Raw genomic sequence first — 27,705 nt, 5'->3', positions numbered from 1 at the left:
CAATATACTTTAAAGATGTACTGACCTCAGAATGGAAACCAGGACATGTGTTATGTTGCTTTAGTTTCCACAGAAGAAAAGCTATGGATACCATCATAATTGATAAAGATTTGATTTGAACAAGCGACACCTCTTAATTAGAATAGATGACAGTTCATCAAACATCATGGTCATTTAATCTGAACTAACCTATAAAACTAACAAATGATTTCATTTTATCAGCTATAATTTGCCAAAAGAACCCCCCCCCCTCCAAATTAGAGTTGGGGAAGTTTTTATTTATTTATTTATTTTTATTTTTCAGAAGAATAAATGTATCCAGCTAAGGAATCTGAAGACCATTTGACAAATGATACATCTGAAGAAAAAGGACAAATCATCCAGAAAAAAAAATGTCTCAAGAAAAAGTAAATTGGCTTATTGGTACATCACATTTTAAAAAGGATAAAATTTCATACATGTTATCAAATGTTTGTTTCTGCTCTTCCCTACAGACATATAATGCAAATGATCTTTTTGTAGTCCCAGTACAATAAAAGATTAAAGCTGGCTTTGGAGTTGGAGGGTGGTTCTATTTCTCTAAACCCAAACATGCTTATTAAAGTGAAATTCAAAATCTCTGTCTCATGTCAGAAAAGTCACCTGATATGAGATAGAAGAACACAAAAATTTAAGGACTACTTTATTGTTACTAATCACATGGTCTTTTGGTTTTATATTGACCTTTTGGCAGCTTTTCTTAAGGTATAACATTTATAAGGTTAATATAAATATTTAAATTTTGTATGATATTAATGGACATATAGAATACTAACTAATTTTAGAAAAATCTTTCATCTACTTTCCTGTACATGATTTCGGATTTGAGCCTCTATAATTTTTCTTCACTGATCCATCAGCACGCCTAACAGTGACCTTTGAAGTCTCCATAAGGATGATATGGTCCCACGTCAATGACTCCTCCAGGACTGTGTAACACCACTAAGCTGAAAAACATCACCTGAGGATTGATTCTGTAATACAAAGTGCTGAGAATAATTTCGAGGTGGCTAGCTGAGATGATCCAGCCTAACAGACTACTCTAGCCACAACTAGAGACAAGCCTTGTACTTTCCCATTACACATAAGCTACCTCTCCCAGGACTTGATAATTAACCCAAATTTTTCTTTTCAGGATCCCCTAAAGACATCATCACTCCCAGATAACAGGAAGTAGATTTAAATATATGATGCCCATATTCTTAAGCTGTGGGATGGGTGGTTTTTGGTCGTTCATTGGAATATGGATATTGGTCATGTTTAGGGGTTTAGTTACAAGTTATCATTGGTAATGATCAGAAAAAAGCTAAACAAAGGAAAGTGGATTCAAGATTCTTGTCTTGAAAAGAAAAAGGGGAGATATGGATATGATAAGATAAAAGGATAGATTACTGAATCTACTCTCAAAAGAAAAAAAGGAGGATATATCTATGATAAGATAAAAGGTATATTATTGAATCTACTTTTAAAAAGCAACTACTAGTTTTAAATGTTCTACATTGGATTGGACTTTCGTATATTATATACAAATTTTGTATATTGAGATTAATTTTGTTAGAACATACTGTACATACATTTTTATTTTTGTTCAAGGTATTACACCTATATAACTCATTTAACAATGTAGTATGAATTTATAGTCCTTAAAAATTATTATTACAAACTGTTTAGCATAGAAAGGAAATGCAAGTTAATAGTCAATGAAATAGCATAATCGAATTTGCATTTACTTTTTATCTTCTTTTTATTTTAGACAAAAAGGAGAAACATAGTAGCACTTCATTTGTATTTTAATAAATAAAGCTTGCCTGAAAATCAGAAAAGTAAAACAACCACACTGGCCAGCCTTACAGACCAGGTAGCAATGACACACATTTTTAATCCCAGTAGCAACAAACAATGACACACACATTTAATCCCAGTAGCCACACTAGTTTGCCATAGAGACCAGGTGCCCTTAATCCTAGCACTAGAGAGGATTATAAGGCAAGAGGAGACAGCTCTCAGTCCCAGTCTCATTCTGAAGTTCCCGGAGGCAGGAGCTCCATTCTTGGATTGAGGTCGAGGAGAGAGCCTATGGCTGGCTGCTTTGCTTTTCTTACCTTCAGTTTGAACCCCAATATCTGTCTCTGAGTTTTTATTAATTGTGCTTCAACAAAGTCTGTAATATGTGTGTCATGTCATAATAGCAGGGAAGAAAATAGACAAACATGCATATGCTCATGTGTGCCCCAACATACCTCTTTAGAAAGGGATTCATATCGGAATATATTTTAAAAATTGCACAAATTAAACACCATAAAATCAAATGACCGAATACATTTATAGGCTGAGTGTACAGTCCCCAAAGGAGAATACAGGTACAATAGGCAGTAGTCTCAGGACACGAAGATAGTCTCTCCTTGGCACTGCATCCTCATACAACCCAGGCAGATAAAGCAACCATGAAGGAAAAGTATTCACTAGGAGAGAAAATAAAAGCTTCATTCACTTAATGTGGGATTTTTGTCTCTGAAATCATCAGGACACATAACCCTGATTCCAATTGTATATAAAAAAAAAAGGATTAATTCAAAGTCTTATTAGTCCTTCAACTCTTTTCCTGGCTAGGTTTATAAAGAACAACTGTGAAAGAACTCAATTTACATTAACTGAACATTAACTAAAATGCTCTGCATTGGTTAAATACATTAGTGATAAGCTCAGAGTCACGAATTATATCTTATCACCCCAAGGAAATAGCTAAAGACCTCCTCTTGGAGTCGTCTGACCAAGAGTGAGCCTGGATTTGGATTCTAAACTTCTTTCCTTGTGTCTTATGTTGGACTATAGCTTATGGTTTCTGGCCAATCTGGAACCTATCTGTTGTATATGCCTGAATCTGTGTCTGCATGAATGCTGTCTTGTGAATCCGTCTGTCCCTTACCAAGGCCTTTGTACTCTTTTCTATTAAACAACACAGAAATCATGACAAGAGGAAGGAAGGAGAGGCACTTTACAGAAAAGTTTCACAAGGGGTCATGTTATTTACTCCAAGTGACCCCAAAGCACTAGCAAAGGGATCATTCAGTTATCAAATAATATCCAAATGCTGCTTTCAGCGTGCATGGTGGGTCTTTGTTATAAAAGGTTGTTTTCACCCTGTTTGCTGTTTTCAGAAAATGATTATCACAATGCACATACTAACAGACATATATTACCCCAGGGTTTAATTTAAGATTACTGCTATGCATTAGCTTATGCTGTAAAATTTGATTACATGGGAAATCCAAGGTAAATAAAGTTGGTTACATTGTTCTCTTAACGGCAGGTTAAACAAACAAGCTGGGCATACAGCAGGATAGCAGTCTTAAGATGTGTTATTCGCTCTACTGTGAGGTCCAGCGAAAGTTCAAGTCTTCTTGAATGCAAGATTTTTTTTTATAATAATGTAACACCACAACGCTGGGTTAATGACACTTCTCAGGAGTGTTTGTCATAGGATACAGTTGTGCTAAAAACAGAAATATGTCTGAACAAAAAGATCTCATTGCACTGCCTCCCTGAATGCCACTTGGGGGAGTAATGCAAGAATTCCAGTGCCCCCTGCAGGAGGCATGAGAACTGAAGGACTTGGAGCAGACTTCCAGCCTACAGCACAGGAGAGGAAAAAGACTGTGCCAGGGCTGCTCACGCCCAAGCACCTATAGACTTCTGGGATATCCCCAGAGTTCTGGAAGTGTGTGCTTCTGGGGCACAAAATATGTGCCAAGCCTGACCCCTGCACAGATTGCGTCTTCAGGTGGAAGGAGCTCTGGTCAAGAGTGAGAACAGGGAAGAAACCTCTGCTGGCTGACTCCACAACCAAGGAGTTCCTGTTGTCACTGCAGAAGTCAGAAAAGGAAAATAAGATGCCGCATTGGTACATGCAGTTCTGGTTTGGAGCTGCACCACAGGGAGGACAAGCGGCCTTCTGTCTGGGCCATGGAGACTCTAGGGATCTTCCTAGAAAAATTCACAGCTTTTTGCACTTGTAATCTAAGAAGGCATCCTCAAGTCTGAAAGGCTGTCATAGTGAAATCAAGGACCAGAACATCTTGGGCACTTTGAGTCAACGTTGCTCTCTGAATTTCAATAGGCCACCTGCCCTGAGTAGGAAGTAGGGGCTGAAGTTTTGTGGGCTTTTGTTTCTTTGTCTTTGTTTGCTTACACCAACATGGAGAGAGTTATCCTAAGTACTTGATACTTAACGTGGTTTTCAAAAAGAAAATCTGGCTATTGTATTAAGCAAGACAAACACTTTTCAGAAAAATACCATTGGCTATTGGAGTTAGGGTGTGACTGGGGAGGGTGTTTAGAAGCATGGAGTGAAGTTTTATTTATCAACAACAGAAAGGGTGCCTCTCTCAGGTGGTTCCTCTCTCGCAGCAAGCTCTTCTCCTGAATGTACTAATCCACCCTGAATCTCAAGCTGTACACAACAGAGGAGAGAAACGGGTGCCTGTGGTCTGAATTGGGCCCATGAATGATGCACCCAAGAGTAGGCATTCCCCTTTGTCAGCTCTTTGAAGTGTAAGGAAATAGGGCTCCTTAAGTCCCGCAGTACCTGAATGTAATGTCTATCCTACCTCTATTTATGATAATTTTATCAGCTTTGTGATCTTAAGAAAACGCTCAAAGATCTTTTCTAGAGACATGTCCCCTGGAACAAGAGACTATGTCCCATCCTTTGATGCCACCTCATTGTTCCCATCTCTCCTTGGTCATCCAATTCATTCTTTAAGAACTGATGTTTTCCATCTCCTGACCTCCTGGAGAGAGTGACCAGTCATCACTGTAGAGGTGGCCCTTGCACATCCGTTCTCCCACGAATGTGTGTACACACCCATTTCTGTCCTTCAAAATAAAAACAGTGCCCTGTGCTTCCTGTCTCTCAGTCAATACTTGGCACTCTTGATACCAGGAGCTTAATATTATTAATGTCACTAGTTTAATGTCCAAAATGTACAGGCCCTCATAAAGTATACCAGAATATCTGAAAATGAGTAAATATATAGTTATCTATAAATATCAGTGGGTATAACTGGTGGTCAAAGCCATCATTTGTGAGGTGGTGTTTGTGAGAATACGACCAATGCCTGCCATGAACCCGAGGAACAGTTGCATCAGCACCTCTCAAAACTAAGAGAGGTAAAGATTCTCTTGTAAGAGACCACTGCTCTAGGCTCCTAAAAATAGACAAAACAGGTAAAATTAGCTATAAACTGTTAATATATTATGTACACTTACCAAATCAAATAAAGACACAAAAACTCTATAAAATTCGATTTGCAAGGTTATTGAAAACATTATGGAACTAAAGAGTCTGTTTGCACTCACAGCAAGAAGGCTACAGACAGATATCTGCTATTGACTAAGCTCTTTTCGATTTCTATTTTTTGTGAATCATCTCTGGAAGGCATATACTGTGTGTTTATTGGTACTCGTATCTATTTGATTTTAATGTGTGCTGGAAAACCCCACCCTCCCCAAGGCCACCTTCAGTAACTGTGGTCACATAGTCACCCTATGCACATGTACAATACCCTTTAAAAAGAACCAGGACCTTCACAGCCTGCCCTCTTCTCCCTTCCACCCTTGGTGAGAGACAGCCTCTGGTAACCCTCTCCTGGCCACAGTAAATCTCTCTTGTGTGAGACCTGTTGCATGATGTGACTTTGTGCATTCCCTGCCTCTAATATATCGAGGTGTTGTTCTTTCCTCCTCGGAACCCTAAAAATATGTCTCTGTCTGTGTGTCTTTTCTGTCTTTCTTTTAATTTTTTTGTTTGTTTGATTTTTCCCGTTTTTGTGCTAAAGAGAGAGATAAAAGAGAAAGTAGGTGTGAGGTGTGGTTGTGTTGGGAGATGGGGAAATCTGGAAGAAAATGAGGGGAACTGAACCTTAATTAAAATACAATGTATAATTTTTTCAGTTAAAATAAGTGGAAAATATTTTAGCCACACCAATATGTGTTACATTCATTCTCAGAATAATGAAGTATTTTCCCTTTAAGTCAAACCCTCCATCCTGTGGCTCTTAGTTCCCTTTGTGTATGGAATAGAAGGAGAACAATCATAATTTCTCCACCTTGTTCTCTGTACTCTAGCTCAGACTTTGCTAGGGCCCTGTAGGTTTGGGTGCAGGCTGCAGGTGCCAGGGGAGCACTGTGTGCTCACTGCACAGAGGTAGACAGCTGAGTCACTGAGTTGGGAGTCTCTGATGTGCAGGGAAACAAGCAGGCTGGATTTATTGAGGTGAACTGTGAATCTGCCTTCTTTCTTTTCACCGTTGGAGAATATGGACATCAGAAACATGGGCCCTTTCCCGGGATACTGTTTGTACCACCAGAAGTAATCATAATTACGGTCGCTGAAAGTGCAGTTGAGAGAGGCCATGGCTCCCTCTGAGACACTGAGGAATTCTGGGGTTTGCTGTACCTTCTCTTGGCTATTCACCCCTGTGCAAAAAGATAAAGGTCAGACAAACAGGACTGGATGCTAACACCCCAGAATGGCTTTTCCATGGGCCTCTCACCTGCTTTTGTTTCAGCATGAGAACAGTATTTCTAACCTCCCTCCTACAATATGTGAGGGCTATAGCCACACATATTGTATTTTTATGTTCCCAGAGGAATGGTCAAACTTACCCCTCAGTTGAAGCCAGAGCATCACTAGTAAAACACTTATGGGATGCATCCTTGTTTTCACTGAAGGTTCACACTTCAACAGTAACAAAAGCACTGGCACTTAGGGACTTCAAATTCTTCTGCTATAAAATGCATGAAAAAGAAAACCCCAAACTGTTCATCCAATTAGAAATAAAGTCCTAGTTTCCACTCCTACCTCAGAATCTCTCCTCCTCTCTCTAGCCACCCCCACAACACACAGACACAAAGGACCATGGGAGAAATTGCCTCTGGGTCTCTGCGAAGATGCTGCCCTCCTGTGGGCTCACCTTAGTGTCAAAGAAATATTTTAACTGCAGACTCTTCTTATGTGAACTATTAAAACAAGCAATCAGGTGAGAAGTTTGAGACATTTGCTCAAGTTTATGTGTGTGTGTGTGCTATGTAAACATTTTCACCAGATGACAACTTGTTTTCAGCAAATGAAAGTTATTTCATTAGTCACTTTTCTTCTTTCTTCCTTCCTTCCTTCCTTCCTTCCTTCCTTTCTTTCTTTCTTTCTTTCTTTCTTTCTTTCTATTAAAGATTTCTGCCTCCTCCTTGCCACCACCTCCCATTTCCCTCCCCCTCCCCCAATCATCAGTCACTTTTCTCTAACATTTCTGAAGAACCTCTCAATCAAAAAATAATTTATGATCTTTATCTCGTCTCTGTGTCACCCCTTACACCCTTTTATTGTTCCTTCATCATAAATTTTTAAAGAAATTTTCTATAATTAAAAAGAACTCTTTAAAATAAAATAGTTTTAAATATGACGTAACATATATGGCTCCAGCTCACAATCAAACTACATTTTATTTATGTATTTGTCTATTCATTCATTTATTTTTGTACATGTTATGTGTATTTGTGTGTGTGTATGTGAACACATTGGTGTGGGTGTGTGTACATCTGTACAGGTCAGAGGTCAACATTAGTTGTCATCTTTGATTACTTTTCGTGTTATTTTATTACTTAAGATGAATTTTAAAAACCCTGTTCAACAAATTAGAATAAATTGTTCTATATTTCACTATCATAATATCATGATATGTTGATATGCTGTTTCAAGAAGCCCTCCTCTTCTTCCCTGCCCTCCCTCTCTCACACAGAGACACAAAGGAACACATGAGAAATTGCTCCGGGGTCTCTCACTGAATGATGCTCATCATCCCAGTCTGGGGCTGCAGATGTGGGTGCAGTACTGGATAGTACATGTGTTCTGGGGATCTGGACACAGTTCTTCATGCTGGTGAGATGGGCACTTCACAGACTGAGCCTTCTCTCCAGTTCCTTTTTATTTGTATTAGTAGTACTAATTATATAAAATATTGTTTATTTTAACACATTAATAGACACATATCAGATATGTACTCATATTCACTCCCCATTCTATCAGGTTCAGTGTGTTCAGATTGATATTGAGGTCTTTAATCCATCTGGATTGGTGTTTGTACCTTTCTTCCTCAGGCATCAACTCCATTTTTGAAAATCAAGATTGGCACAATTAGACCTTTTTTCTAGAGACATTATATCCTCCCATAGCTAGAAAATTAAGGAGGGACTCAGTTTCTGAGAAAATCTCTCCTTAGATGCCCCACAGAGTAACAGGACTTCTACATGTTGAAGTTATGAGGAACTGACAAGTCCAAGATGTCCTGAGTCAAGCAAGGACAATCCAAATGAATGGGGTTATCTATAGCTATTTGAGGTAGAGAGCCAGATGCATAAAGGAAACAGGTACACTGAAGTCCATTAGCCCATCCCAGAAAATCAATTTAATTAGCTTATTATCAGTCACAGCTGACAGGCAGGGTTGACTCTCCCTCACAGGTTTGTCTCTGGTGCCCATAATGCTTCCATCTGGTTCCCAGATGAGCATTTGGGGGTTATAAACTTCACAACTGACTTGGTTTTGGGTCTAGGGTCACTCAACTGGAACAGGGAACAGAACACTTAGACTTTTAGACTCACTCAGCAAGGTTTCAGTCACTTGCTGGGCCTGCATTCAGTTCACTGCTATTTGTCCACTATATGTTCATCTTGCAGCAGGAACTAGACATTCATATCTACCTTCTCAATTACACCTAGGAAGCAGCCTCAGAAAGGTGACTCCTAACTTGGAAGAAAGGTAAAGCCATCCCTGGTGAGATGGAAAAGAAAAGTGCTCACAGTCCCAGGACAGAGGGGTCCACAGTGAATCCAGGTGCCTTCTACAATGACAGTCTAGGCTTCTAGGATAACAGTATCCTCCAACCTCCTGAGATCCCTGGCAATCAGAACAGGCAGGGTGTGGTACCTGAGGTGGAAAAGCAATACTGGGAACAAGGTAGGCAGTCAAACTAGAAACTGTACCACCTTCTTAGCCATAGGAGGTGAGAACCTAGAGGGAGAATCACCAGAGGTGTTTAGATATCACTCTGTGATATCTAAGTGTGATATCTAAACCTAACTCCTTTTTGTTCTCACAACCCTGCAGGAGTAAGTGGTTTCTGCTACATGTATAAACCACTCTGTTGCTCCCAGGGCATGCCTTAAATGTGCTTTCTTTTGACAACACTTAGCAAATGTTTTGATTTACTTGGGAAACCCAGGGCCTTCCAGTAGCTACTTAAGGTTTATCCATGAATGAACAAGCCTGTCTAACTCAACCCACACCAGGACCTGCTCACAGCTGTGGAGGCTTTTCTACACTCTTAATTTCTGTGAACTGGAGGTGTTTCCCACCAGGGGCCACATTTTTATCTTCTGTTTTTTATTAGAAAAAAACCTATGTTTTTCTATATTTTTCAACTTAATGGAATACCACTTTTTAAAATATTCCCTAATAATATTCTGAATTTCTTTGGTATCTGTTGTCATGTTTTCCTGTTCACTTTTGATGCTGATAAACTGGGTTACCTCCTTTTTTTTTCTTTAATTTAACTGGACTAAAAGATCTGTCAATCTGTTAATCTCAAAGAACCAGCTTTTACATTTATTGGCTCTTTGTATTGTTTGCTTTGTTTCTATTTCGTTGATTTCTGCTCTGCTTTTTATTATTTCTCGCTGACAAATGATTCTGAATTTTACTTATTTTTACAAACTTTTTGAGTTGCATCATTAAGTCATTTATTGTGCTTTTTTGAATTTTTAATATAGGTACTTAGAGAAATTTCTCTCTAGGCTGTTTTCAATGTGTCCCATTAAGTTTTATTGTATTGTGTTTTTATTTTCATTTAGCTCAAGGAAATTTTTGTTTCTTAATTTCTTATTTGATATCTTCACCATTTAATACTTAATTGTTTAATATTCATGAGTTTATGTGTTTACTTGAGGGTTTTATTTTGGTGGGGGTGGGTTGGATTAAAAATGAGCAGTTTATTTATTTAGCTATTTATTTTATATTTTTACTTAATTATATTTTACTCATATATAAAAACAAAGGTTATAAAATACATGAATATATTGTTCTATTCACATTAAATATATGTATATATATGTATCTCCTCAAATATTTATCATAACTTTATGGAAAATTTCCAAATTCGTTCTTCTGTACTTTTGAAATACACAGCACATGCTTGACATCTTTAGTCACCTTACAGTGCAGTGGCTCACCAGAACTCCTTACTCTAGTGCTCACATCTGTTCTCTGTCTTCCTCATCTCCTCGTCTATCTGCTCTCCCAGGATTCTAGGAGCTACCATTCTATTTTCAGCTTAAGCAAGATCAACATTCTATTCTACATATGAAAGAGATCACTCAGCATTGCCTTTCTGTGATTGGCTTATTTCATTTAACATAATGACTGTGGTCTGTGCTGCTGCTGGAAACAATGTGCAAGTCCATGATCTGTGCTCGCGCCAGTTGTTATGGGCAAGGAAGCTTCTTTTGCTGTGGTTTCTATGGTTGCTGACTCATGATTGAGAAAGAGAGACATTGAAGGCTTCTGTGACAACCTCTCCCTACCCTCTACCCAAAAAGAAAGAAAGAGTCTAGACAGGAAGCTTTTGAAGAGAATTCTTTAAAAATGTGATAAACACGCTCAAGTGTAACTCTTTATAGTTGATGGCTTCAGGGGGAGTGTAGCAGAACTCAGTTACCTTTAAGGGGCTGGTCAGTGGGAGTTTGACAATGCTCCAACAAGTATATGAACAACACAAATTGAAACTGGTGTATTCTTTTCTTTATGGGAGGAGGGTGCAAAAGTGGGAGGTAGACTTCTAAGGAATGGGAATCAGGTTGGTTAGGCGCATTGTACGGTGGGGAGAAGTAAAAGAAGTATGCATATTAGAACACCATCTGGGTAGAGAAAAGCATGAAATTCTATTATTTTGACGTGTGTGTGTGTGTTATTGCATTTTGGTCAGATATAATACAAGGAGTGTTTTAAAAGTTTTTGAATTTGTAAATTTATTTTATGTCCCAGGATGTGGTTCATTCTAGAAAATCTTCCACATGCTGCTGAGTAGAATGTGCATTCTTTGCATTCGGATAGAGTATTTTCTAATATCTGTTCAGTCCACTTGCTGTAGGATTTTAATTTATTCTGATGGTTTCTCTTTTGATATTATGTCCAGGTGAACTGTTTACCTGAGAAAATGTAATTTTGAAATTGCTAACTATTAATAGATTGATATTAATTTCTGTCTTTAGATGTGACCTATGTTTTTTTCTTGGTCAGTTTTCATTACACTTTCTTTTCTGTGTATACTTAGTGTTTTAGCTATTATATGCTATATGGCATTTCTCATTTGGTCTTGCCTATTTCATGTTGTGACTGCTTCCATATGGACATAGGTGTTTTATTTCCTATTTCTTTGAAGGATGCTGTGGGATTTTGATTTGGAATGCACTGATTTTTTTTAAAAAATTTTTTTATTGATTTTTGTTGAGCTCTACATTTTTCTCTGCTCCCCTCCCTGCCTCTCCCCTCCCCTTCAACCCTCTCCCAAGGTCCCTATGCTCCCAATTTACTTAGGAGATCTTGTCTTTTTCTACTACCCATGCAGATTAGATCCATGTATATCTCTCTTAGGGTCCTCATTGTTGTCTAAGTTCTCTGGGATTGTGATTTGTAGGCTGGTTTTCTTCGCTTTATGTTTAAAAACCACCTATGAATGAATACATGTGATAATTGTCTTTCTGGGTCTGGGTTACCTCACTCAAAATGATATTTACTAGCTTCATTCATTTGCCTGCAAAATTCAAGATGTCAATGTTTTTTTGGTTTTTTTTTTTTTTTTTTTTCTGTGTAGTAGTCCATTGTGTAAATGTACCATATTTTCCTTATCCATTCTTTGGTCGAAGGGCATTTAGGTTGTTTCCTGTTTCTGGATATGACAAACATTGCGGTTCTGAACATAGCTGAGCACATATCCTTGTGGCACAAATGAGCATCCTTTGGCTATATACCCCAAAGTGGTATTACTGGGTCTTGAGGAAGGTTGTTTCCTAGTTTTTTGAGAAATCACCACACTGACATCCAAAGGGGCTGTACCAGCTTGCATTCCCATCAGCAGTGCAGGAGTGTTCCCTTTACCCCACAACCTCTCCAGCATAAATTCACTGAATCTTTAAATCACTTTTAGTAGAGTGGTCATTTCCACAACATTAATTCTACTAATTCATGAGCATGAGAGGATTTTCCATTTTCTAGTATCTTGTTCAACCTGTTTCTTCAGAGACTTACATTTTTTTTTCTTAAAGAAGTATTTAATTTCCTTGGTTTGGTTTATTCCTAGATATTTTAGTATTTGAAGCTGTACTAAATAGGTATGTGTAGATGATCTATTTTTCATCATGTTTGTTGGTAATGTATAGAAAGACTCTTGATATTTTTAAGTGTCTTTGGTATTCTACTATGTAGCTCAAATCATTGATAATTTTAGGAAATTTCTAGTAGAGGTTTTGGGATCTCTTATACTAAGTATCATATCACTTGATAATAATTTGATTTATTTTTTCCTGCTTGTATCACTTTGATATCTATCTCCTATCTTGTTCAAATCTCATGATGACTCATGCTCTAGATAAAGAACTTCAGACAATTAAAGAATAGAGGAAGAGTTATTTATCCCTGAGGATAACACTGGATATCCAATACCAAGTGATCAGCTCTAAAATTATATACATACAAACAATAGTAATCAGACACAGCAGATTACATTTATGCACATATGTAATAATAGTTAATAATATAAGTTAATTTTAAAATAATAACTTAATAATAAAAGAAGTTAATAATATTTAAAAAGACTGAATTTGAGAGGGAATAAGGAAAGGGATTTAGAAGGGGCTGGAGGGAAGAAAGGAAAATAAGAAAATTGTATTTTAACTTTTAAATAATTTTTTTTAAAAAGGAGAAAACCATTCTAAATTGTTTTCAGTGACTCGAAGCTAATTTTCTTATTTTGTGTTTTTAATGTCTGTACTATAGTTGTCACTTGCAAACTAACAACTGGCAAGTGCTGTACAAATATGACACAGGATGTGGATGGGGCCCTAGGCCCTGTGGTGGGTTTTAGGACAGGCTGCAGGTGTCTGGGGAGCAGTGTGCACTTGCAGCACAGAAGTACATGGCAGAGTCTCCAAGCTGGCTGTCTGTGATGTGCAGGGAAATGTGTTTGGCTTTCTTATCATGTGAAATGATTAGTCTTTGGTCCTGCTTTTTTTCCACAGTTGAACGAATGTCAATAATGAGCTTAGGATGCTTCCCAGGTTCTTGCTTATACCAAGGGAAATAGGACGAGGCACTGTCTACATATGTGCAGTTGATGACAGCTCTGGCTCCCTCCTGGACTCTCAGGGTGGAAGGACGCTGCTCCACCTGCTCACCTTGGCTCATTCCTATCCAGAAAGATGGAGAGAAAGGAGAACGGTTGTCAGGTCATCACTTTCCAGAATTTTCGTTTTCTACAATCAGTAAAGAAAAGTTGTATAAGATAGAGTTTCTCCTGGATGTTTCTGAAATGCCCACTGATGAACCAGCCTACAACACACAATCCCAGAGAACCTAGACAAGAAGGAGGATCCTAAAAGAAACATACATGGATCTAAACAGGAAGGAGAAAAGGACAAGATCTCCTGAGTAAACTGGGAGCATAGTGGACACAGGAGAGGGTAGACGAGGAGAGGGGAGAAAGGAAGCAGAGCAGAGAAAAATGTATAGCACAGTAAAAACAATAAAAAGTAATCGATAAAAAAGGAGAACCATCAGAAAAAAAAAGAAATGCCCACTGAGTATTCTGTGGTCCTAAAATCTTAACTCACCATTCAGCTGCAGCCACGAGAGCATGAATAAAGTAGGAACATATGTCTTCATCATTCTTCCAATTAAATTAAGATTCAGTGTATAATTATGATGACTAGGAAGTCAGCTACAAATGTTGGGGTATTGTTCTTTCTCAGGAACAATTCTACCTCTTGAACCATCCACCAGGCATGGAGAAAAAGGCTGTGCTTCTGCCTTAAACCCGCACAATCTGTATACAAGGAAGTGAGTCCTCTGCCTACCCCAGCAGCTGATGTCTACTACCACCTTGTGGTTATACCCTTAACCAGAGAGGCTGCTCCTTACAGGTTCTCTGGCCTATGAGGAACTCAAACACATAAGACAGCAATATGTCATAACAAGTGGATCTAGTGCTGAGAGAACAAGAATGATATTTGTACACACTAGTGAGTCTGCTTCTTTATTTTAATCTAGCATTGTATATGTACCATGTTTTATATATAAATATATATATATTATGATTTGTGTGTAAATATATATACATATATATATATATATGATGTGTTCATATGTGTTGTATATACATTTCTTTCTGTCTGGAACTGTTTAATAACTCACTGCCATATCTCAGAAAGCTTGGATCACTCTCCAAACAGCTCTCCCTTTTCTCAGATACAGAGTCAGCATTTAACCTTGAACGTATGGCACTCGGGGAAAAGGATTTTTGAGGTCTCTCATAGGCTTTGTGTTGTAAGAGAAAAATCTTTTTTTTTCTATTAGAGTGGGTTCTTTTTGAAAATATAGATATGATGATTTTATGCAAGTATCTGAATTTCCAGAGATTTAGCCTGGAATCAAAAATACACAAAGCTAGGAAAGTTCTCAGGTGTCATTTGATCTTAAGGATGGCACCGTCCATTTCACTCACTCCCCAGCATCTAGACTGAATTACTGACAGAACAGAAGAACCGCGGTGATTCCCTGTAGAATATTCCAAACCTTGCAACAAACCCATCTTTCCTCCTTCCTGTGGACCCTCTGATTCTATCCCTTTTTATTTCTTTTGTCTCAACTGTGAACAGCTACAAATACTGTCTATCTGGGAATGCAGTGTACACACAGGTTTGGGAAACAGATAGGTCATTATCACTGTCTTTCATCTCCTCATTTCAGTTCCCACAATACTATCCTTAGACCTGTAGAAGACCACTAGCAGGTTCCCGTCCTTCCTTTCTGCCTCCACCCCAGGGACTCCACTAAATCTTGCAGAAAACTCAGATTCCCTCATGCCTGTGGACCAGCTCAGCATCCACTCTAGTCCATCCCCTTTCCTTAGTATTACCATGCAATATATAAAAACACTATTTACCCCAGTGACCACACTGGCAGGGACTCAAGTAGGTTATTCATACAGTCTTTCCTATTCTCCATTACAATATTTCCATTCTGGTAACAACCTGCTTAAGGTCCCTTCCTCAACTTCGGTCACTGAAGGCTGTAACTCTTGGTTCAAACCCAGGGTCTTTAGCCCTTCCATCCCCATATCCTCACATAATTCTTTGCCTTACTATATAACCTACTTCAGGATCCCCTCTTCCCACCACACCCATCTCCCTAGGGATCCCACCTGTAGGATATATATATATATATCCAACAGGGCTAAGAATGTGTGTCATGTTCTAAGTTGTTGACAAAAAGGTGCATTAGAAATATTCAAACAAATCAGGCTTTTGCCAATGCTATTGGTTGATCCTCACAAACTGATGGTAAAGCACTATTGTTGAAGAAAATACCTACATATCTCATTGAGCATGGAGAAGTCAAGCTGGTGCCTAACTGGAGCTTTCTGTCCTATGGACAAGTGTTCCCAGTACTGTAAGATACTCTGAATGCTGCCAATGGAGAAAGGTAAACACCAACCTAGCTAGAAATCTTTTGATCTACAATGGTTGCCTGCCTACATGACATGTTGGTGTGAAAATGGCACAAATGATATTGGAGTAACCAACCACATTATAAATGAACTAAAAACCCTCTCCATGAGATGGAATCTATGTCTGATAGACATATGCACACAACTCTACAACTGAAGCATGGGCAGAGAATGGAAGACAATGGAACACTTAGTCCTAAATGAAATATCTCCATTAAACTTATCCTCTCAGGGCTGTAGTGAGAAATCCATATGTATCTGTTTAATGAGTAACAAGGATTTATTAAGACATTTAAAAGGGATAAATACACTCACCAATACAGGAGGGATAGGGTAAATCCAGTTGCAGAGCACTATGAAAGCTGGAGAATGATCTCACACTTTTTCATGCAACATGATCTGGTCTTCACCACCCAAGCCAGTTGGACACCATCCCTCCTTCCTTTTAAGAGGTCACATTGGCAGGGAAGAAGCACTATCTCCATCAGGCCAGATATACAAGGTCGAGTGAACATCCATTACACTTCCCCTTTGTTGCCTAAATTAAAAGGTTCTAAACCTAATACAAAACTGCATACAATGGTTGAGTCTCAAGAGGACTAATTTGTAGCCAGTCTCTGAGTAATGGAGAAGGCTTATTGGTGTCATCCTCATGATCCAGGAAGAATTCTAGCCCCATCTTCCTTCTGGAAACTTCAGAGATTGCTGTAAAGAAATTCTTTGATTCACTTTGGAGAACTTAAACATTATTAATATCAAGATGGAAAGTTTAAATTTTAAGATAAGTATTTATTTAAAGAAAGGAACCAAGCAGTCGAAAATATGTATGAGGGGAAATTGAATTTGAGATTAAAAACAGAGTTTTGACAAGAGTCCCTAGATGCCTGGAGCCATCCCTGGTGGTAGACAGCAGAGGATGTAAGAAGTTGCTGAGGAAGGGAGGGAGGCAGGACATGATGGTTAGAAGAATCTTGCAACTTGATTGACTGGAAGCCAGAGTCCTTCTTTATGCAGAATTTAGTATGAGGGATACATTCTTATTGTTTTAAAACATAGATGATATCATTTTTGGCTTTGGCCAAGTGTTTAACTTTCTTTTGTTCATCTTTTAGTCATCATTAATAAATTATGACAGAACAGAGTTATAATTTCCAATCATTGATAAGCAATTATCTTTCATAACTATGTTTTCATCAGCCCCATAACCAAATTTTTAAGAATCTAGAGGCATAGGACAAGCTGTTCTCAGGCTAGTTGCTTTTGTGGCTACAAAGACATTAGATGCCCTCCTGGGATTACTGCCATGTCCCAAGCAGTGTATTATTAACTCTTAATGGTCAGAGGGCCCAAGAAATATCCTCAGGACAAAACAGCTGCAGTTATTTTTCAAATTCTGGCATAATGCAATATTTATTTTTTATATCTTTATAGAATACTTTTATCATTTTTCTATATAATTCTATGCTCATCAGCATAAGTCTCTGTGTAGGACAATGGTAACTTCAGCTAATCTGTCTTTGTTGCTGTGCATGAACCATAATTGCCTGAGTGTATAGTGAGTGGGAAGAGGCTTGGAATCTGAACTCTGCCCAATTCCTCCAGGCCACCAAACTTGTTGACCTTTTAAAGTTTATTTTGTTTTGATTATCTTGTTCCTGAGTAAATGAAAGGACAGATATTTCAAAAATGTCTCAAAGCCTCATAAAGAGACCTCTGGCTTTTTTATGTGTGTCACAGCCTCCAAGGCATAAGGAAGACCTTCAAGTAGATAAGAATATCTCCCTAAAACAGGGGGAATAGTATGTTCAGGGCTGTCCTGAGGAAGCTTTGAAATAGAATTCCTGGAAGAAGGCATACATGATTTATAAGAAATTTTCCATCAATTCAATATTCCCAAATTATGCAAATATTAAAAGTCTCTCAAGTATGCAACAGATGAGATCAAAACCAAAGGTGTCATGGTGACCATCATGTGGCTCAGCTTTGTCTAACAGTTGTGCTGGCTTTATGACTTCTGTCGTTCCCATCAGATATGGCTGTGCCATCTCCTTCTTTTTTCGTTTGTGAACTTAAACTCTGTGCTGAGACAAAAAGAAATGAGAGACTGTAAAAATTGTTTTGTAACCTTGGGAACCAAACTTAAATTGAGCTGAATAATGGCTGTAATTTGTTGATGGAAAGATTTTATGTTTGTAGCTAGTTTAGAATTGTTTCATAAGCCATGGAGGTGGGGAAGCAGGCTGTTGATTCATAATATTTACCTGGGATCCATTACCTTTGAGAGGTGAAATCAAGCCAATTCCCTGACGCCTACAAAAAACCTTTTTAAGTTTATAAAAGGGAAGTAAAAGAACATCAAGAGTCCTAAAACTGTTTACTTTGCCTTCAGGAGGGTACCAAAACCTGTCATTAACCTTGGAATCAAGAATTCTTTCCTTGTTTATAATTTGTAATCAAGATTTTTTTCTCCTTGCTAGTACTAGTTCCGTGTTTCTGCGGCAAAACACAAAAACCTTAGTGATTCAGTTATAGCCTGTCAGCCTCTAAAGTTTTCCTAAGTTTTTCTGCTTAAATGATTTGTTTCAGATCCTATAATCTCAAGTTTTTTGGTATTACTTAATTAATAATTTCTATAGAAGACTCAATTTCTTGTACAGCTAACTCTTCCAGGGAATCACTATAAGTTTATTCTTAACACCAGCTTTTACAAGAATTGGTCCAGGTCTTTCGAAGGACGTCTTTCACAACCTTCATCTGGAGATGGATGGAGATAGAGACAGAGACACACATTGGAGCACTGGACTGAGCTCCCAAGGCCAAGATGAAGAGCAGAAGGAGGGAGAACATGAGCAAGGAAGTCAGGACCACGAGGGGTGCATCCACCCACGGAGACGGTGGGGCTGATCTAATGGGAGCTCACCAAGGCCAGCTGGACTGAGACTGAATGAGCATGTGATCAAACCAGACTCTCTGAATGTGGCTGACAATGAGGGCGGACTGAGAAGCCAATGATAATGACACTGATTTTTGGTTCTACTGCATGTACTGGCTTTTTGGGATCCTAGACTTTGGATGCACATCTTCCTAGACCTGGATGGAGGGGGGGCTTGGACTTCCCACAGGGCAGGGCACCAGGACATCTCTTAGGACTGGAGAGTGAGGAGGAGGTGGAGTGGGGGGAGTAGGAGGGAAATGGGAGGATGGGAGGAGGTGGAAATTTTTAATAAATAAATAAGTAAATAAATACTTCTGCAAAAGATAAAAAAAAAAAGAACTGGTCCATTGTTCCAGTTCTAGTCTTCAGCGACGTGCCCTTAACAGCAAGGAGTTCATAAACATTGAAGATGTCAAAGACATACAAGAGTTGTATAGTAACTTCTAGCAAAGGCAGTGAAAAGTCAGTCCAAGTCACCTGAGCACTGTGATCTTTGTCATGCAACAGCACTAGGATTCTTGGCATTGCCATCTAGATTTTTGGTTATCTTCTGTCCCACACCAGGAAGCTCTTCTGATATGAGACAGAGACTCTGAATTTTTTTTAACAGTATGATTGGATTTACAGAGTGAGAGCGCTATGTTCCAACTCCAATGCTAACACTGATGTTTAATTGAGTCGGGACTACAGCTTTTCTGAGAAATATAGATGTTTAGGTAGTGATATTTTGACCTGCTGAGAAAATTGGTACCATAGGTCAGATTTTTCTCTGATTAATATTTTTTCTGGATAGCTTTCCCTCCTTCTTTAGATGTCTAGATGTCCAAGGTCTTTTAATTTCTTGAAGATAGGTATCTCTATTTTCCTGTAGAGACGAAAAAAAGCAGAACCCTGCCCCAAACATTATTTGTTGAATTTTCCTTTAGATATGTCACATTAGTTGTTGAAGCATTATTTCTCCTTATAGGTCTCTATTGATCAAATAGAATCATTATTAATTTTGATGGTATTCATAACTCATCTTCTCTGGTAAGAAAAAGCAAACCCCTTCCCCTGTATTATATATGGCTTGGTTTTTATTCTGATAACAACCCATCTTTGAAGTACTCAGGCTGATTTAACTCAGTGTTTTTTTCTATTGTCTAGTGTCTATCTGCAACTATTATCCCTTTCTCATTAGCATTAAGAAAATTAAATGTTAATAAGACATGATGTAATCTATCTCTGGGTGGGTCTCAGTTCCCACTACCTGTTTATTAAGCATCTCTTTTAAAGCTCAATTAGATCTTTCTACACCCGCTTGTCCTGTAGGATTCTGTGGTATACCAGTAATATGTTTTATATTATAGTTTGCAAAAATGTTTTATTTTACTAGAGACATATTGTGAAGTATTGTCAGTCTTAATTTGTGCAGGTCACAACAGTCATGACTTCTAATAGGTATATAACTACAGAATCAGTCTATTCAGAACTCAAAGCAGTTGCTCATTGAAATCCTGAAACTGTATCTATTGTATGGTATACAAGTTTTAATTTACCAAATTCTGCAAAATGAAATGAAACCATTTGGCATATTTAATTTCTTTGCATCCATTTAGGATTACTTCCTGCAGGTAATGGAGTTTGCTTAAAGAAGGGATAAGTAGGACATTTTTTTTTAATGATTTCCTTGACTTGTTGCCAAGTGATGGAAAAATCCTTTTGAAACCTTTGTATTAACATGGTGTTTTTTAAAAAAATGAACTTCTGAGGCCTCCAGTGTACCTTTTTACTGATTAATTTCATCCTTACCTTGTGCTAGAGGACCTGGATGACCCCTATGGGATCTGATGTGTTATATATGCATATATATATATATATATATATATATATATATATTTACTATTTCTGATTATTTCCTATAATTGTATAAATAGTGATGTTAATTCTGTTTTTATCAGAAATGAATTCAGCAGTTGCCATATGTAAAATAACTCTTTCTGCATGCTGAGGGTCAGTAACTATATTGAGAGGTTCTGTAAAATTCATTAGTATCATAAAAATGGTATACACTTCTAGCTTTTGCACAAAATTATAAGGGCTTTGAACCTAACCCATTCTTCTTGTAAGAAACACATATATCCTGCAACTTGGAGAACCTGAAAATGGCAGTTCATTAATATATGAAACAAAAGGCATATTGACAGCTTTCTTGATGGCTTTCTGGAGTTAAGTATCCTTTTTCCAGGGATAACTACCAGACCCAAATTCTTTTTTTTCTTTTCTTTCTTTATTTATTTATTATTGAAAAAAAAATTTTCCACCTCCTCCCCGCCTCCCATTTCCCTCCCCATCCTCCCGCCCCTCTCCCCCTCCCCCCACTCCTCTTCTCCTTCCTCTCCAGTCCCAGGAGCAGTCAGAGTTCCCTGCCCTGTGGAAAGTCCAAGGTCCTCCCCCCTCCATCCAGATCTAGGAAGGTGAACATCCAAACTATCTAGGCTCCCACAAAGCCGGAACCTGAAGTAGGAGCAAAACCCTGTGCCATTGTCCTTGGCCTCTCGTCAGCTCTCTAGCAATATAGGCCAAGTTTCTCTATCTAGAGAGAGGAAGCAATTTTCTATGTTACATCAGGTCTCACAATTGCTTCCTCTCTCTAGATAGAGAAACTTGGCCTATATTGCTATAAAATATAACAGAGTTTGTACTGATGCAAAATTAACCTGCAAATTGAAAAACAAATACTGTAACTTACATGAAAATATCATAGCAGAGCATGGTGTCACCTAGGAGCCACTGTCCTATGGTTTATTCAGGTAGTTGTTGGGAGCCTGAGTATATGAGGATGGCTCTAGGAAGAGAAAGGTTTGAACCAGGATTGGTGGTAGCTGCTGTAGGTGATTGAGTATGGCTTGTTGCAAGGCATGATTTAGGAGGGAAAGACAGTGAATGAATTCAAGACAACTCCTAATATAAATAGAAAGACTGTTCAAAGATGATTGAGATGACCTGATACTTTAAGAAGAATTGGCAGATAATTTATCAATTGCCTGACCAAAGATGGAGGTAAATGAACTAAAGATAAAGATGAAGAAACCATGATATGTCTAGTCAGAATTACTTAGTCTCTAATAACGGTGGCAATACAAAAGGTAGACCTGGCCTTGAAGAAGTTGAACAGACTGGAGAAGGATAAGCAAATTAAGAAAATCAACTAAACAACAAAAGTAATGAATCTGGAAGATGAACTGGCTCAGTAGTCTGCAGGTGGACATGCTACTCATTTTTTTAGAAGATGAAATTTAACAATCTGAAAACCAATTAGGATAAAAAGACAGAAAGTTAAAAAATATGAGAAAAGATTCAGATAAAGAGAAAAAAGTTAATGAACTATCGACTCTTTGAATGAAGAAGCAGAAAATGTAAGCAACAAATTAAGAAGAGAATGAACAGCTTAATAGATTAATAGACTCACAAAGGGAATCGCTTTTATCAGGAAGAGGAGAAGACAGTGATCACTGATCTCAATTGTCTACAAAGAACTGTGAATGTGTTCAATATCCGGAGGAAATTCAGACCTTAATGGAAGATAATGAGAAACTTCAAGTTTAGAACCAAGAGATGAGAAATCTCGAGAAACCAGTTTAGGAAATGGAGATGATGAATGACTATAACAAGATGAAAGGTATTGTTCATCAGACAGATACCACTGTGGACATATTTAAAATGAGAATAGGCACTGTCAATTCTTCTGAAAGCATGGGATGAAGAGGATGATCCAACCATGATGGCTATTGATGCTAACATAAAATGGAAAGTGCTTTACTCATTCGATAGAATTTTTTTCTCATTTTATGTTTCACTTAAGTTATGATTTAGATTTTAAGAACTTACAACAAACAATGGAATTTTTATTTCCTTTTAAAGAGTATATTGTATGTCTTGTGTAGAAAAGCTCTTAAACTGCTATCTGCATCCTCAAGCTCATTTATTTACTAAACAAGGGCATTCAAGTCCAGATTAATCAGGAATGACTTTAAGAAAAAGATTATCAAGATCACTTTGAAAGGCTTTACTTTAAAAAAATTTAAAAATTATTTAGGAATCTTACATAATGCACCCTGATTACACTCACTTCGCAGTCATCTCAAATGCCGTGCCAGCACAGCTAGAGCCAAGTCCGAGCAAAGGATGTCAGGATTAATGAAACATGCACTCTGGATGTTGCAGAATCAGAAGCCTTTATTGTACATCACCAAGGGGGTTTTGTACCTAACCCAGACAGGTGGGCCAACAGGATGGAGACCTCATCGCCAGATCTTTGGGTTAGGGCCAAAGCAATGTGTACTCAGGAAGTAGGGTTAGTAAACAGCTCTGAGAGCATGGAACTTTTAAGTTTCTCAGAAACCTAGAACAAGAAGGGCAAGAAAGGTCAACAAGAGGGGAGGTGAGTAGAAAGGCCAGGACTCCATAGGTCCCAACACTCAGAAAGCCTTTTCTAAATATTCCCCTCCTGTGCTTAGTTGCTGTGCACCAATTCCACCTAATTATATACTGTACATTATCAAGAAGCTAGGATTATTATGGTTACTATTTGTGAACACTGTGAGATAAATAGATTAATAAATTTTACAATTAAAGATATCATTTTTAATGTCACCATTTGGTGTGGGAGGTCCTTCTATCTATGTGTTGCTTTTATTGGTTAATGAATAAAAAAACTGCCTTGACCTGTTAATAGGGCAGAACTTAAGTAGGTGGGAAAAAACTGGACTGAATGCTGGGTGAAGGAAGGTGGAGAGAGAGATGCCATCGAGCTGCCAGAGTCAGACATGCTGAATCTTTGCCGGTAAGCCACTGTCATGTGGTGATAGATAGATTAATAGAAATGAGTTAAGTTAAAATGTAATAGTTAGCCAATATGAAGTTAGAGCCAGTGGGCCAAGAAGTGATTTAAATAATATAGTTTTGATTCTGGGTAGCCGGGATGAACAAGCAGCCACCCTCCTGCAGCAACCATTTCTAGCCATGCTCTTGTAAATCATATTGGCAATGAGGAATTGTTACTATCTGGGAAGCTCAGGTAACCTGTAATTATAGACATATCCATTGGGTCTAGGCTTTACAACCTTGCATTTTGATTGGATACAGTTTTCTGCAATGGCCAGCTCTGCTAGTAAAGTCATGGATCTTGGAGGAAAACCTACAACCACAACTTTACTAAACAAGCATACTCTAACTACGTCCTATTTATTTGTCTTTGTACGCTTTGCACAGGTCCTGCTCACATAAATAATTTTGAAATGAATAATTCATTCTCTTTTACTGAGTTGTAAGAAAAATTTTTGATTTTATGTTTGAAGTTATTTGAACACTATTCACACACACACATATTTGAGAACTTTCTTATGGCAGCTGCTCTTACTATTTTCTTAAAGATGTAAATTTATTTCTCTGCCTAGTAAATTTCAAAGCAATGATGAGTCAAGTTAAATATATAAAAAGGTAACTTGAAATAATGACTAGAAGATTCAATGCCTTCAATATTCCCAATGCTCTCTTAAATTCAATAAACTAGCACTAAAACTCCAAGCATCATCATTTTTTACATGAGTTTTAGTTTATTGATATAAAATTAAGGCTAATTTTGTTATATTGTATGTATATTTCTACTCTTTTTAAGATATTGTGTTTACTCAGCTCAATTAAAAAATACAGATTTACAAAACCACAATCATCTATAATAATCAAGTTTGTAGTAATATTAGTCAGGCTTTCTAGATATACAAAGATATATTTCAGATAAATAGGTATTCTCAAACATTTCAAAAACTGAACTATAGGCCAAATAGTTTACAATTAATAAAATTTTCCATTCTGTAGGGTGCCTCTTAAAGCTATGAACCGTTTCCTTTGGGGGGGGTGGTTCTATTTTTTTCAAGGACAATGGCACTGGGTTTTGATCCTACTGCATGTACTGGCTTTGTGGGAGCCTAGCCTGTTTGGATGCTCACCTTCCTAGACCTGGATGGAGGGGGGAGGACCTTGGACTTCCCACAGGCCAGGGAACCCTGACTGCTCTATGAGGGACTGTATATCGAGAATTGGAGATTAACCAAATTCTTGAACCTTTGGGACCGAAATCTACCCAAGGTTGAAACTCTACCAATACAGAAAAGGGACATTAAAAGAGCAGGTCTGTTACAACTTTCTGATGTCTTTCTAGTGGCTGACTGGGCCACACCCACCCAGCTGAAGGTTTGTGTACGGGCTGCAGGTGTGTGGGGAGCACTGTGGATCATAGCACAGAAATAAGTGCCCGAGTCTGTGTTCTGAGAGGAGGAAATGTACAAAGAGCTGCGGCGTTCCTGAGTGACTGTCGTGGACTTCAGTCTTCCACTCTGCTTTGTTCCAGAAGGACTGAAGAACAGACTGATGAGGTGTCCCCCAGGACTTTGGTAAAACCACTGCATTTGGTATATATTGGTTGAAAAGTTGCACTGCATCTCTGCACTTTCTCCTTCCTGCAGAACCAAGGACACGGGACTCTGCTTCACTTGCTGCCCTTTCACCCCTGATTAGAAACAGAAAAAGACACAGATGGAGGTCACTGAACATCCACAGAATTCTGAACTCACCCCTTATCCTTTCAGAAGGTAGGAACTCTATAGGACCCCTAAACTGCTTCTAACCACTCCATGTGCTGAGCAGAATCCTCTCTGTCCCCTGAATGTGGACATCTAGACTCACAGAAAACCTGGGTGCACAGCAGTCCAAGCAGAGAACAGAGCAGCCTCTTCATGGTGCTTATCTGGCAGCTGCAGACAGAAGTAAGCAGCCAACCTCTGGGTTGTGGTGTCAGGTTGGTTGTTGAAGTCCCCTCCTCATGCAAACAGTCAGCTCCACCCAGGAACCCTGCCAGGCCAAATAGTGCAGAGTTTCTTCTCAGCCTTCTGAGTCTGAAGCTTTTCCCAAACCAGACCTGGCTGAGAGTCTGGGTAGAGCACAACATGGGAGGCATTTTGAGATGACCCTTGTGTTATATGCAGTTAGGGTTCCTGGAAGCAGGAGAGGACCAACCCCTCCCAATGAGAATGGACCTCAGTTGCACACAGAGCCTAGCACACTAGGTAAAGCAACAGTTAAAAGTTTTACTCAGAAAGTAGATACATGTTCTGACTAAAGACCTGTTACTAAGGCCTGAGAGATGGCTCAGCAAATAAGGCTCCTTGTCCTTTAAGGAGGCCATAGTTTCTTCCCCAGATGACTCAAAGCTGCCTGTAACTTCAGCTCCAATGGACCTGAGGCTCTTTTGTTCTCCACAGAACCTGTAGTCAAGTACCAGATATTTACATAGACCCACTCTCATACACATTTTTTAAAAGACAGAGAAAAAGAATCTTCACCCGTGAAATAATTGAAGTGAAATCTTTGCAGGAGAAGAAGAAACAGGAATATAATTGGTGTGGGACAATGGTCTGTATTCTGTCAATTATATTTTAAATAAACACTAATTAACCAGTAGCCAGGCAGGAAGTACAGGTGGGACAACTAGATAGGAAGTAGAGGTGGGTCAAAGAGAACAGGAAAATTCTGGAAAGAGGAAAGCTTGGTCCACAGTCCTGACCCAGCCACAGAGGAAGAAAGATGTGATTGCCTCACTGAATAAGGTACTGAGCCTCATAGCTAGCATAGACAAGAATAATGGACTAATATAAGTTACAAGAGTTAATAAGAAGCCTAAGCTAATTGGCCAATCAGCTTATTTCTAATGTAGACCTCTGTGTGATTTCTATGGGACTTAACAATTGTGGGAACTGGACAGGACAGAAAACCTCAGACAGTAGAATGGCACCCACGTGGACAACTGCAACCACATAAAGCCTGAAAGAGCTTGGGAAGTAACTCTATTCTTTTTTATTTCTTTTTAGAATTAAGCACAGCTTACTGATAACAACATTTTCTCAGGGGGCTCTGTTTGCTAGAGGCAACTGCATCTCACTTAAGAAAGTCTTCCTGACTCAGCATTAACTATAAAACGTTGCAGCTCTTTTAAGAGGCCCTGCTACAAAATACTTAGATGGTGTTGATGAAAAGCTGACCGCATGCTTTTTTATTTTCAGCCACAGCAGGAAAAAAGTTGGATCATTTTAAAATGTCAGCTTTCTGGGTCATCCTGCCAGCACAAACTCTGACTCTATCAGGCAGGAGGTCTGACTACAGAGCATTTGAGTGTGGTTTGTAAGCAGACTGCTGTAGCTTGCTTGCTGACAGGAACCTTGAAACACCATAGAGTTGTGTCAATAAACATGGCTACAGGTGGTACCTCCACCATGAGGCTGGAATCTCAGAAAGCTAAGAAATGGGCTAAATCCAACGGCCAAAGCCATGGGTTTAACCTTAGCCATATCACTTAGCAAATTAAATACTCATGTGGTCAGAAAAAGAGAGTCAAAGATGAAGAAAACCTCTAAATAGTTTACAGTGTGTTAAATATAAATGCAGGCTAAAGGTTAAAGTCCTGAAAATGAAAAAGAAAGAGAGTAGTTGTGTGTGGTGGTACACACCTTTAATCCCAACTCCTGGAAGGCAGAGACAGCCAGATCTCTGTGAATTCGAGGTGTCAAGAACACCTTTATCCAGCACTTGGGAGACAGAGGCAGAGGCAGGGAGATCTCTGTGGGTTCAAGGACAACCTGGTCTACAGAGTAAATTCCAGGATAGCCAAATATACACAGAGAAACCCTGTCTTAAAAAGCCAAAAATTAAAAATAAAAGAAATAGAGCTTAAAATAAAGCCATGTAAAGATGAAAAATACACAGAGAGTCTGGATACTATATGTTATGATGCTCTCTTTGAATTGTTTGAATGCTGAGGAGGGAGCAACAGCTGCTAAAATGGTGTAGGAGCTCCTTCTGTCT

The 27,705-nt window shown here is 38.5% G+C and overlaps 1 gene segment (V, D, J or C); it reads right to left on the bottom strand.

Annotated features, from left to right (window-relative positions):
- Positions 1 to 14,029, bottom strand: part of LOC130884944 (T-cell receptor alpha chain constant-like) — a 265,603-nt gene extending 251,574 nt beyond the window's left edge. The window contains 3 exon segments of the C gene segment in view: positions 12,206 to 12,208; positions 13,267 to 13,554; positions 13,978 to 14,029. Coding sequence covers positions 12,206 to 12,208; positions 13,267 to 13,554; positions 13,978 to 14,029 — 343 coding nt within the window.
- Positions 14,030 to 27,705: the final 13,676 nt, after the last annotated feature.

Source organism: Chionomys nivalis, chromosome 12 (assembly GCF_950005125.1).
Source record: "Chionomys nivalis chromosome 12, mChiNiv1.1, whole genome shotgun sequence".
In the NCBI taxonomy this organism is placed as follows: Eukaryota; Metazoa; Chordata; class Mammalia; order Rodentia; family Cricetidae; genus Chionomys; species Chionomys nivalis.
Note: the sequence above shows the minus strand (reverse complement) of the source record. Positions and strands in the feature narration are given on the sequence as shown.